The sequence below is a fragment of the Dryas octopetala genome, chromosome 2, assembly GCF_963921425.1.
Source record: "Dryas octopetala chromosome 2, drDryOcto1.1, whole genome shotgun sequence".
NCBI lineage: Eukaryota > Viridiplantae > Streptophyta > Magnoliopsida > Rosales > Rosaceae > Dryas > Dryas octopetala.
The window spans coordinates 19966828-19979410 of NC_141367.1; the positions used below are offsets into that span (position 1 = coordinate 19966828).

General features: G+C 35.0%; 3 protein-coding genes across 5 annotated transcripts; 1 reads left to right on the top strand and 2 right to left on the bottom strand.

Moving 5' to 3' along the window:
• Positions 1-135: 135 nt before the first annotated feature.
• LOC147293869 (transcription factor bHLH104-like) lies at positions 136-3178 on the top strand. Its single transcript, XM_086232061.1, has 4 exons — positions 136-494; positions 602-679; positions 791-953; positions 2783-3178. Exons 1-4 carry the CDS (start codon positions 217-219, stop codon positions 3038-3040), a joined length of 777 nt encoding a protein of 258 aa, XP_086088187.1. The 5' UTR covers positions 136-216; the 3' UTR covers positions 3041-3178.
• Positions 3179-3614: 436 nt separating this feature from the next.
• On the bottom strand, positions 3615-7253 carry LOC147293870 (WAT1-related protein At4g08290-like). Of its 3 annotated transcripts, none has more exons than XM_086233172.1 (7): positions 7129-7253; positions 5576-5833; positions 5277-5339; positions 4753-4984; positions 4457-4619; positions 4221-4372; positions 3615-3989 (listed from the first exon to the last, which is right to left on the bottom strand). In XM_086233172.1, the coding sequence occupies exons 2-6, from the start codon at positions 5782-5784 to the stop codon at positions 4290-4292; spliced, it is 750 nt and encodes a 249-aa protein (XP_086089298.1). In that variant the 5' UTR covers positions 5785-5833; positions 7129-7253; the 3' UTR covers positions 3615-3989; positions 4221-4289. The 3 variants fall into 3 exon arrangements, with proteins under 3 accessions (XP_086089298.1, XP_086089297.1, XP_086089299.1); XM_086233171.1 differs by having other exon boundaries at positions 3615-3994; XM_086233173.1 differs by having other exon boundaries at positions 3615-3994; positions 5566-5833.
• Positions 7254-7315: 62 nt separating this feature from the next.
• On the bottom strand, positions 7316-9471 carry LOC147293871 (WAT1-related protein At4g08300-like). The gene is made up of 7 exons (XM_086233170.1): positions 9223-9471; positions 8961-9023; positions 8738-8854; positions 8417-8648; positions 8152-8310; positions 7918-8069; positions 7316-7718 (listed from the first exon to the last, which is right to left on the bottom strand). Exons 1-7 carry the CDS (start codon positions 9429-9431, stop codon positions 7538-7540), a joined length of 1113 nt encoding a protein of 370 aa, XP_086089296.1. The 5' UTR covers positions 9432-9471; the 3' UTR covers positions 7316-7537.
• Between the last annotated feature and the right edge of the window lie 3112 nt (positions 9472-12583).

Sequence of the window (12583 nt, forward strand, 5' to 3'; positions counted from 1 at the left end):
GGAAAAAAAAAAAAAAAACCGGGATGCCCCCATTTGATTTGTTACGTGGCCATATCTTATTGGACCTTCTTTTACCATATTCCTCACCCATTCCTTCTTCAACAAGTCAACAACCCCTGCAAAAACAAAAGAAAATTACACTGAAGGCCATCTGAATCATCGTCATCATCATCTTCATATTAATAGAATCAGTACTGAGTCTTTCTGCATTCTCCAATGGAATGGAATATAGAAGAGGGGGGATGGTATACAGATGAGCTTTTCGACTTGATCGACGAACCACAATCCTTAGCAGCTGCTTTCCCTTTGCCCAATCTCAGCCCTCCTTTCGATTTGTGCGGTGGTCCTCCTGTCGTTGTTGCTGCCTCACATGAACACAGCTTCATCGACGAAACCCATTCCAGCAATTTCGTTTTGCCCAATTTCGAATTGTCTGGTGGTGGTGGTGGTGGTGATGTTGCTGCCTCGCTGGAAATAGAGAGCACCCGCAAGAGGTATTTTTCTTGTAATTTATTTATTTTCGTGAATCTTCCAGCAGTGTAATGCGTTCTGTGTTACGAAAGCTCCATTATTTGGTTGTTGAAATTCGATACATGAATAGGGGGCGAAGCAGTTCTTCGGTTGTGTCAGGTGCCAAAGCTTGCCGCGAGAAACAGAGGAGGGAGCGATTGAACGAAAGGCATGGCATCTGATTTAATCTCATTTTTTGTGTCAATCAAAAATTAATGGGTTTTTTTTTTTAAATAATAATTTTGAGAATTGGGTTCGTCTTGGTCTCGATTGTTTGCAGGTTTGTTGATTTGAGCAATGTTTTGGAGCCTGGAAGACCGCCCAAAACAGACAAACAGGCTATAATTGAGGATGCCATCAGGGTTTTGACTCATATAAGAGATGAAGCTCAGGAGCTCAAACAAACCAATCAAAAGTTACTTGAAGAAATTAAAAGCTTAAAGGTTCATTATATCTCATTTACTTCAAGTAATTTTTAAATTTTTAATATGAAAGATTTATTATGAGTGTTATGGACATGTTCATATATATAGTTTAGATGAGGGTATGAACCTCCACAATAACGCTGAAGTAGCCATGATAGGCTTTAGATGATCAGCAGAATCACATTGTTTTTGACCATGAAATGGATATATCAGGCATGAGACTTCATGACTGTAGTTATCAGCAGAATCTTGTGACTAGTTGTATGCTTGTGTTTCATTACTCTGGAATCTGGATGAAAACCTTACTGAAAAGGACTGCTGTAATTCTATGCGAAGGCTCATATGTTTAGAATTTCATATAGAAACTTCAAACAACAGGTACCCCTTGCGGCTTCCAGTGTAAAGTCTTTTGCTGGATATATCAACTCTTTGTGGTCTGAATCATTACCAAAGAGTTTAATAAGAACTTACCAGTTCAATCCCCATTGCATTAAACATACAGATACCATCCATTGAGGTCCTGGAACTAGTGATGTAGCTTTATTCGTAATTCTAGCATGTTTTGCATTGTACTTGTTGAATTGCTTTCTTTTTTATGAAAACTTGGATTCTTAGTGGTGGTTTATTATTTTAGTGATTCGTCAGTTTATGTAGGTTCAGCTATGCAAGCTTTATTTCCTCCGTTCCTGCTTGCTGCTTGGGTCAGTTAAATGGGTCCATTAACGAATCACCTCCATAAGCGAAAAATTAGTCTATATTCTCAGAAAATTAATAGTTTTCAGTTGAATTAATTAAATTTTAAGCAGCATGTGCTGTGAGTGTGTTACTTATAGGCTCTAGCATAAGCATGTAATGATGGTAGGCTCAGAAAATATAGGTGGAATTTACTATCAAACGTAAATCATATCTTACAGAATTTTAAACATAACTCAACTAATTATATTGCTGGAGAAGACCAATCACACTGATTTTGAAAGCAGTATTCTTTTCATTTCAGCTAATCCTTTTGAATTTCCATCTCCTCAATCTAGTACCTCAATTAAACTTATAAGATCTTATCTGTGTTATCGATTTAAATGATCTGAAAGGAAAGAATATTGCTTTAGATGATCTTAAAGCCAAGATAGGCTTTGATGATTGATTTTAATGTTTTATTTGTTTCCATGTGGATTGTTGTAAACTTGGGTGAAACTCCAAGCATCCATTTTGCTTAATTTGATACCTGGGAGATAAGGTTTTCATACAATCTATCAATTTCAACAATGATCTGATTTGCACCATCCGAAAGCTGATTCTACCAGAAAAATGCATTATTTTGATAATTTACATTGTCTTGTACGCTTTGTTCATTCAATATAACATTATGTCAGGTTCTTACATTGACTTTGACATCTTCTCCATTGGTTGATGAAGAGAAAAGATTTGAATTTTGATATTAAGTCTACATTGATTGAAACAATCATAAAAATACTAAATACAATGTATTGGGAATGGGTAGATATAATGTAACATTTTGAATTTGAAATACTAGGTACAATGTATCATTTGAAATCCATGTATAAATATACTTATTGGAGAAAAAAAAAAGAAACTTTCTTTTATTCTCATTCGTACCATACAGATTCAAATATTAATGTGTTGGTAGGATTTGATTGAAACAATTTTGAATATTTGCTAAACTTCGCAATTTTCAATTGAAGCATACGGTTATTTTTGGTTAATTTGAACTCTTTGGGTTTATGTTGGAATTAATAATCAAGGTGATGGATTGGATGGTTCGAACTTCTCATATTTCAGATTTACTCGAGAAATTTTGAGTACTCATTTACTTCTCTTGTGTTTGACAGGCAGAGAAGAATGAACTTCGTGAAGAAAAACTTGTACTGAAAGCAGACAAAGAAAGGCTGGACCAGCAGTTGAAAGGTATGGCAATTTCACCTTCTGGATTTGTGCCAACCCACCCACAATTTCCAGCTGCATATCGTACTGGAGCAGGCAAGATGGCAGGCTATCCTGGCTATAACATGTTCCCAATGTGTTATTATTTACATCCATCGGTCCTTGATACATCTCGTGATCATGAGGACAGGCCCCCTGCTGCTTAGATTTTATCAAGTATTTGGATAATTTTAGATGTTTTCTTTTACATTTAAAGACAATTTTATTAATTGTTGACAATGGTGTTTGTCAGTACTATTTCAATCTGCCGGATTTTAATTTAAATGGTGGCAATTTTTGGCAGATTTGTTAAATATAGCCAGAAGGCTCTCTTTTTGGGAATAAATTAGTAATGCATGCGCAGTCTTTACCATATTTCCTGAATTTATTTCTATTTGGTTAATAAAATGTTTGAGGTTTTTACGTAGGGAATTTGTATGCACATGACCGTAATTTAGATTATGTCATTGGCATTTGCCTTTGATAATGCAATTTGTGGCCTCGAAATATATTGGCATATGATAAAATCCAAATGCCAGTGCCATTATCTAAATTATATAGTTAGCGATTTGACAAATTACAGGTTTCGATATGTTGGGTTCATATATGAAGTTGATCCAATATACGTTTATAAGTTTGCAATTTTTTTAACTGCATTGTGCATATATTGAAGTTGATGAAATCTGAGGACTACTTGGATAAATGAGAGCCAAATAATTAAATAAAAAAATCAAACAAAAGTCGATTAAAGGTGAGTTTGTTATATTTGTACTTAATGAATTTGGATTCTGAAGAAGTTAAAACAGTATACCTTCCATCTCTTCCTCTCACTCCATTTTTCTTGTTAACTTCATTTCCTTCTCTTATTAGGTTTTATTGATTTTGAATCTTGATACATGATGTCCCTCTCTCAATGGATTTCAGGGGAATGATCCAATATTTATGGTTCACCATGTAACACATACTTCGTGTCTGGAATGATTTTGTGTATCTTGTTATCCTTCTGCTCTTCATATGTCTGATAAGATAACTTTTGCGACTTGGTGCTGCAAACTTCATCACCTTCTTTTCCCCACAACAGCTAGTATAGGCCAACAATGACAATCACTGCCCCTACTATGCTGAACAAACCACAGATGAAATTTTAGAGCATCCAAGCCATTACTTCTTCTTTTCACCAACTCCAGCAGTTAAAAATTGGATATGCATGAAAACTACTGCTTGAAAGTTGAAACTGAAAACGAACAAACCCTCACAACCCATTCCCTTATCTGGTATAAGGTCTTAAGGTAAACCCGGATACGTGCAATCACTTGTATAATGCATATAAAATAACCTAAAATTTACCTGCCCATGTAAAGTCTTTCGCTGAGGACAAAGTATGCTAGAATTGCCACTAATATTGTTGAAACTGGATCAAACATGGTCACAAAAACTGGTCCTTTCTCTTCTGTACACCAAAGCTGAATGAAGAGTATTAAACCCGAGCACACCACTCCCTGCCAAACACCTGCCCACATTAGAAGAACCTTACCATTGACTATTTTTAATACAACATTTCACATTTTCAGAATCCTGATTACTTGCAGCATATAATATGGACCAGAGGTCAATGTTGAATCCAATTGTCCAAGAAGCTCGTTTATGTTCTACACACACTGTGAAGACAGCTGATTGTGCTGCTCCTATCAAGCTCATCCATGTCGTCAGTGACAGTTGTGCAGGATATCTTTTCAATGTGATTGCCTGCAATTTTACACTGAATTATTTGCATACATCATATACCAACATCATCTATATCAATCATCAGAAACTCTATCTCTAGCCTCACTACATTACTCAGATATGATTCATGTGTAAGTATCTATGTTTCACAAACCTGCATAATGTACCATATAGACCATGTTATGCAGCTGGTAACAGTAAGAATTGAACCCTTTAACCAGTTCTCATGTATGGAGGATTTTCCTTGGACATGGATAATTGGACGCCATAGATTTTTCAGAATAGGTCCCTTGTACAGTGTCATGGTCATTACACCAGCTAAGGAGACCAGGGTTCCCAAAACTTTTGCTAAACCACGAGGGTTACGAATATTAAGAACCTCCAACCTGAAAATTAAGTTATTTCTTGAGCATACAGTATAGTTGGAAGTACAAGAGTGCTTTGGATTTCTGGATTAAGAGGGTATATACTTGAGTACAACTGCTATTACAAAAGTGAGGGAAGCTATGGTGTTGACCATTGATGCAATGAAGGTTGGAGAGGTGTATCTTAAGCTCGCAAAGTACATGTTTAAAGTCAAACCCACACTACGACCATAGAAAAACTGGCTTAATAGCCTTCCATATAATTTGCCTTATCAGAAGCATATATATATATATGGGTTCTTTATGTCCTTACCTCAGAAGAGAAAGAACAAAAAGTTCCAAGAAAAGAGCAAATGTTAGCTTTGGTCTTTCTTTTCTGCAGGAAGAGAATCAAAGATCAATAGTTAAATGACATATATATGATTGAAAATTCGTACAAACAAAACTTTACATAAAGGGTAATGTTCACTTTTTAGGCATATGACATGTTATATTGTTAGATTGTCAATCCGGCACCTTATATTAGAATACAAATTTGTCAAACCAATTATCTAACTTCACAGTTTGACAACACAATGCTGGGAGAGAACATTTCTATGTACATGTATATACCTTTCAAGAACATAGGCAAAAGGCAACATCACTAAACCAGACACAATATGTCGATAAGTTATGTAGACATGAGGGTTCATCCCATGATTGAAGGAAGCTTCTGTGATAAAATATAGAAATGTGAAGCACATTTGAGCTAAAACCATGAGGAGGTGTGGCTTAAACTTCCTGTATGTTCCCCAAAGGCTGGTGCATGCCTTCTGTGCCATATCCTCCTCTGGTCCTCTTTCTTGCTTCTCCTATTCAGTTCTTGGCAAGCTGGAGAAGCACAACATGCATGTATTCATATAGAGCTGTATAGGATGATCAATTAATAATTTAGTCTTGATTCTTTTGCATGTTGTCAGTATCAGGTTCTTCTTCTATTCTTTATTGCCAGAATAGATAATGGGAATAGAAGAGATTCCATTGCATGTTTGGTCAAAGGGCTCAATTCAACCAATATTCTCAAACCCTGATTGAAGATTATAAATTGACTTATAATTAGTGAAGAGTTTTTGGGTAGACATTAGCACTTCTCATTTAGCTTATACACTCTGAATTGAACATTTTATAATTTTCAGGTGGAGCCCATGATGCTAAAATGGAGTACCAATAGTGCTACTTCTTTTGTTTTTGTTTTTTTATTTAAACATGTTATTACATACTTGGTCCATTACCTTTTGTCCTATAAACTTATAGACATATCATAATGACTTCACTTATGGATTCATCACTCTGCGATTTTGTGTTCTGTTCTTTGCTCCTGGTAATATTTTACTTACTCAATATAAGAATCGTTTATGCCATAACATCTACTTTGAATATAATTTTTGCATGGTAGATTTTGGGAACCATTGGAGAATCTTCTTTGGCGATGAAGACTTTATAAATGATATGATTGAAAATGACTATGTATATAAATACGGTTACTTATTGTTCATACTTTATGAATTAAACATTCCTATATAGTAAAGGTGTCACATATGTCTGAGACCGGGAGATAAAATTTCTTGAATTCTAGTAAAAAATGAAGTGAGATTACTAAAACTTTTTCAAAACAAAAATCAATTTCTTGTATAAATCTCATGTGTCTATACATGCAGATAAAATTTATCATATCAACCTTAGATCGCCTAACTCTCATCCTACCTATAAGAAGTCAAGTTATTCATTTGGAAAAAATAATAAGGTGAGACATAAACAAACAACAATTTAATGAGTAGATTATGTAATATATCAGTCAAACAATGTCGTTTTACACACACTATAAAATATCATAATTGTATCAAAATATAAATCACACTATCAAATTCCATCGTCTTTTCATATCTTGGTTCATCTAAGATTTAAGAGGGTGACCCCTACGTAACCCCTCATTTGCCTCGTTGTCTTATACATCTTGTGTGCAACTAAAGTTCTCTTGTTTCATGAAACAACCTCAACAGATACATTTCACAAAAAAGACATGTATGACTTCAAATAGAAAGATATTTTATAATTCATGATAACATCATGGTTTTCATCTTTATATCAAAATATAGAAATTTTATAACAAATTATAAACCGCTCACCTTGATTTCCTGTTCACTCACGGCAACCAATTTCAAAAGATGAGAAGATTGAGTGGGAAAACTACACCAAGCTAGATCTGAGGTTTGGAGCTAACAGCAATGTGAAAGAAAATGATACAACTTCCAAACTTCAATAGTTCACAGTTATTTACTTATTTAAAATAAATAAATAAATCAAACAAAAAGATTGAATTTTTGTGGAAAGGAGAGTTTGGTATATTTATCCCTGATCAATTCGGAATCTGAAGCAGAAGTTAATAAAGTATACATTCCATCTCTTCCTCTCACTCCCATGTTTTGCTCACTCAATTTCTTGTTGAATTTACTTCCTTCTTTTAGATTTTATTGATTTTGAATCTTGATTCATGATGTCCCTCTCTCAGTGGATTTGAGGGGAATGATCCAATCTTTACGGTTCACCATGTAACACATCCTTTTCCACTGAAGTGATTTTCTGTATCTTGTTATCCTTCTGATCTTCATATGTCTGATAAGATGACTCTTGGGACTTGATGATGTAAACTTCATCACCTTCTTTTCCCCACAACAGCAAGTATAGGCCAACAATGACAATAACTGCCCCTAGTATGCTGAACAAACCACAGATGAACATTTAGAACTCCAAGCCACTACTTCCCTCCACTTTTCACCAACTCTAGCAGTTATAACTAGAGGGACAATGAGTAAATCCTCACAACTCATTCCCTTATCAGGCATAAGTCTAAGGTAAAACCCAGATACGTGTTATCACCTGTATATGCATATAAGATTGGATAAATTAAAAATTACCTGCCCATGTAAAGTCTTTCGCCGAGGACAAAGTATGCTAGAACTGCCACTAATATTGTTGAAACTGGATTAAACATGGTCACAAAAACTGGTCCTTTCTCTTCTGTGCACCATAGCTGAATGAAGATTATTAGACCAGAGCACACCACTCCCTGCACAGCCCACATTAGAAGAACCTTACCATTAACTATTTGTAATACAACATTTCACATTTTCAGAATCCTGATTACTTACAGCATATAATATGGACCAGAGGTCAATGTTGAATCCAATTGTCCAAGCAGCTCGTCTATGTTCTATAAACACTGTGAACACAGCTGATTGTGCTGCCCCGATAAAGCTCATCCATGTAGTCAGTGACAGTTGTGCAGGATATCTTTTCAATGTGATTGCCTGCAATTTTATACAGAGAATTACTATATCAAATATCAGAAACTCCATCTCTAGCCTAATTAAATTACTCAGATATGATTCATATACATGTTTATCTTTTACAAACCTGCATAATGTACCATATAGACCATGTTATGCAGCTTGCAACAGTAAGAATTGAACCCTTCAACCAGTTCTCATGGATGGAGGATTTTCCTTGAACATGGACTAGGGGAGGCCATAAATTTCTCACAATAGGTCCCTTGTACAGTGTCATGGTCATTACACCAGCTAAAGAGACCAGGGTTCCCATAACTTTTGCTAAACCACGAGGGTTTCGAATATTAAGAACCTCCAACCTGAAAATTAAGTAATTCCTTGTGCATAACAGAGTATAGTTGGTATACAGGAATGCTTGGACTTATGGATTAAGAGGGTATATACTAACCTGAGTAGAACTGCCATTACAAAAGTGAGGGAAGCTATGGTGTTGACCATTGATGAAAGGAAGGTCGGAGAGGTGTATCTTAAGCTTGCAAAGTACATGTTTAAAGTCAAACCCACCCTGCAACCATTGAAAAAGATGCTTAATTAGTCTTTCATTTTTTACTTTATCAGAAGCATAAATATATATATATATATATATATATGTGTGCTCTATATATCCTTACCCCAGAAGAGAAAGAACAAAAAGTTCCAAGAAAAGAGCAAATGTTAGCTTTGGTCTGTCTTTTCTGCAGGAAGAGAATCAAAGATCAACAGTTATACACATGACATATATATGATTGAAAATATGTGTAAAACAAAAATTTACAAATAGGGTCATGTTCTTCTGCCATGTATATGGCATGTTATGTTGTCTAAATTAACAATCTTACAACAGAACATGTCAAACTGTCTGGCATGAGAACATTTCCATGTACACATATATACCTTTCAAGAACATAGGCAAAGGGCAACATCACTACACCAGCAACAATATGGCGATAAGTTATGTAAACATGAGGGTTCATCCCATGATTAAAGGAAGCTTCTGTGATAAAATATAGAAATGTGTAGCCCATTTGAGCTAAAACCATGAGGAGGTGTGGCTTGAACTTCCTGTATATTCTCCAAAGGCTTGAACATGCCTTCTGTCCCATAGCCTAGCCTCCTCTGCTCCTCTTTCTTGCTTCTTCTATTCAGTTATTGGCAAGCTGGAGGAGCACATCATGCATGTATTCATATAGAGGATGATGGAATAGTTCAGTCTTGATTTTTGTTGCATGTTGTCAGTATCAGGTTCCTCTTCTATTCTTCATTGCCAGAATAGATACGGGGAATACAAGAAAAGATTCCGCATATTTGCTCAAAGGACTCGATTAATCCAATATTCTCAAACCCTGATTAAAGATTAAAAATTGACTTATAATTAGTGAATATTTTTTTGGGTATTAGCACTTCTCACTTCTCATTGAGCTTCTTACACTCCAAACTTAATATCTTATAATTTTGCAAGGTGAAGGGCATGAAGCTAAAATGGATTGCCAATAGCGGCTTTTAAAAAAAAAAAAAAAAAAATTTCTTTTAACATGTTATTAAATACTGATCCATTACCATTTGTCCTGTAAACTTATAAACATATCATATAGAATTTACTTAAGGTTTCATCATTCTGAGATTTTTTGTATTCTGTTCTGTGAAAGGAGGCAATTTGTTTGCTCACTGATTTTATTCTACTTGACAATACAGGAATCGTGCATGTCATTACATCCATTTGGAATATAATTTTTGCATGGTAGATTTGATGTGATTGAAAATTATCATGTATATAAATTTGGTTAATTATAAATCATTCTTCATTCATACTTTATGCATTGAACATTACTAGTTAAGGTGTCACGCCATGTGCATAAAGTTCATCCTATCAACCTCACCTCGCCAAACCTTTTATCCAGCTCATCAGAAATCTAGTTACTCATCTGAAAAAAATAATAAGATGAGCAGTGAGAAAAATAACGAGATGTTATATAAAAAGAATAAAATCCATGATAAACCACTCACCTTCATTTCAAAATATAGAAATTTTATTATCAAAATATAGAAATTTTATTATACATTATATAAACCACTCACCTTCATTTCCTCTTTTAACTCACGGCAACCAATTTTAGAAGAGGAGAAGATTGAATAGGAAAACTACACCAAGATATGAGATTTGTAGCTAACAGCAAAAGAAAAGAGGAATACGAGTACATAGAAGCTCTATTGAAATACATATATGTAGCATGACCAAGCCATTGCATGGCAAGTAGGTGTCAACTAAATGCGAAAGAAAACTCAAGGTTATAAACACGTGATTTGCTGGTCATATGAGAAGGATATTGGTGACACATACTTCATCAATGCGTCAAGAGGAATATAGCTAAAGTATTGCATGGTTGACAGCTTATTCATGGGTTAGCTAGAAAGATGCCAGGTTGAATTTGTTCACGCAATGGGCCAAACGTGTAGAACATGCTAGGTTTTGATACAGAGCTCTTAACCATTCTCTCTCTCTCTCTCTCTCTCTCTCTCTCTCTCTCTCTCTCTCTCTATTGTTTTCAGCAAATCAAAAAGGGTAAGGACGCTTCAAAATTAAATGAATTGGGGACTGTTCTGTTAGTCATCATGTCTACACAGAGCAAAATGTGGTGGCTCGGATTTAGCTTGGAGTATAAAGGAACATTTATAATACGGTCACTTCGTTTCATACAAATACATCTAATCTAATGAGGGGGAATCCATATCCGAGTAGTAAAAGGGTAAATCTGTCAATATTTAAAATAAAAAACATCCACATATGCAGTGTTTATATTGTAGAATTTTCCAAACTAATTGGGTTTACATGTTTTTAGATGCCCTCTCTATTTTCCCCTGTTTTGGGCCTTTTGGCTCATGATTTATGTTGTGACTAAGATTAGGGACATCCTGGTGTACGTTTTCTGTGTGCATATTTGGCTCAGAAAATTGGATGCTTAAAGAATGCTCTCCATAAAGCAACCCCACCAGGGCCACCACCACACCTTGAAAGAATAGCTTCTGCTGAGCTCAACCCAACCCTTAATATCTGGATCTAGTATCACAGACACAATTCCTATTCACTCTTTCAAGGACCACACAGGACAGAGACAACACTACAGACATGCATCTTCTTTTAGATTTACAAAAATAATTCTATCCCATGTGTGAATCGTTTCGTTTCTTAGGCAGATGCTCTATAGAATTAGATTATGATATATACAGAATCGATATATATAGCTTCTAAATTTATTTTTAGAGAGAGATAAATGAGTTTATTTTCTTACTCTAATAAAGTAGTAATGGTAACTTGGTAAGTGACAGATAACAATGTCTTTACAGTGGTGACTGATGGGATATTAGGATTCTCTGACTTTCACCTGCCAGTGGGGCCCCAACCAACCACTAGACCAACAGCTCTGATTCCACTTACTTCTGTTGGTAACCATTTGTTGTTGTTGACATAATTCTATTGACACTTCTCTTGCTGTCACTTAACCCATAATCATATTGTCCATGAGTTTCGGAGCACACTTCTTTAAGAAATACACAAAGGTTGATTTTCTGCAGAGTGCAGACATATACATATGTAATAGGTATATACATTTATTATGTACATGTATATATACTTATGATGTGATACATACACTTATAACGTGAAAAGAAAAATAGACACCATAAGTATGTACAAATGTGACAAGAAATTTTTTTCCCACAAATATACCACTAAAATATTACAAACAACCAACAACATAAAGCAAAGTGTTTTGCTTAATATAAGCAAGATTAAACCAGACTTCTTTAAGAAAAATAGTTTAATATATAAAAAGACACGCCTTTTCCAGCGAGGCATTGGTTCCTGCAGATTCATATATAAAATAGCATGTTTCCAGTGGGATTCGCCCAAAGGAGCATCAAGAAGACACATGAGGGCCACTGAACGCAGATGGCAATGTGCTTATTATTGCAACTTGCTATTTTGAAACTAAAGAAACCCCATACCTCTGATTAGATACTCTGCCAATCTAGAATAATGCTCCATATACAAGTTTATGTACACAAAAGGATTGATTTTGCATTAGAAATTTACAGATGTAGTAGCAAGATGTCACACCAATAATACATATATAATTTTGGCTTCTTTTTTTTTTTTATATGATTTGTGTATACTAAATCATTGCTAGCTAATTTATAGTGGAAGACTAGAAGGAAAAAGCATACAATTTCATACAATCTCTCTCTCTCTCTCTCTCTC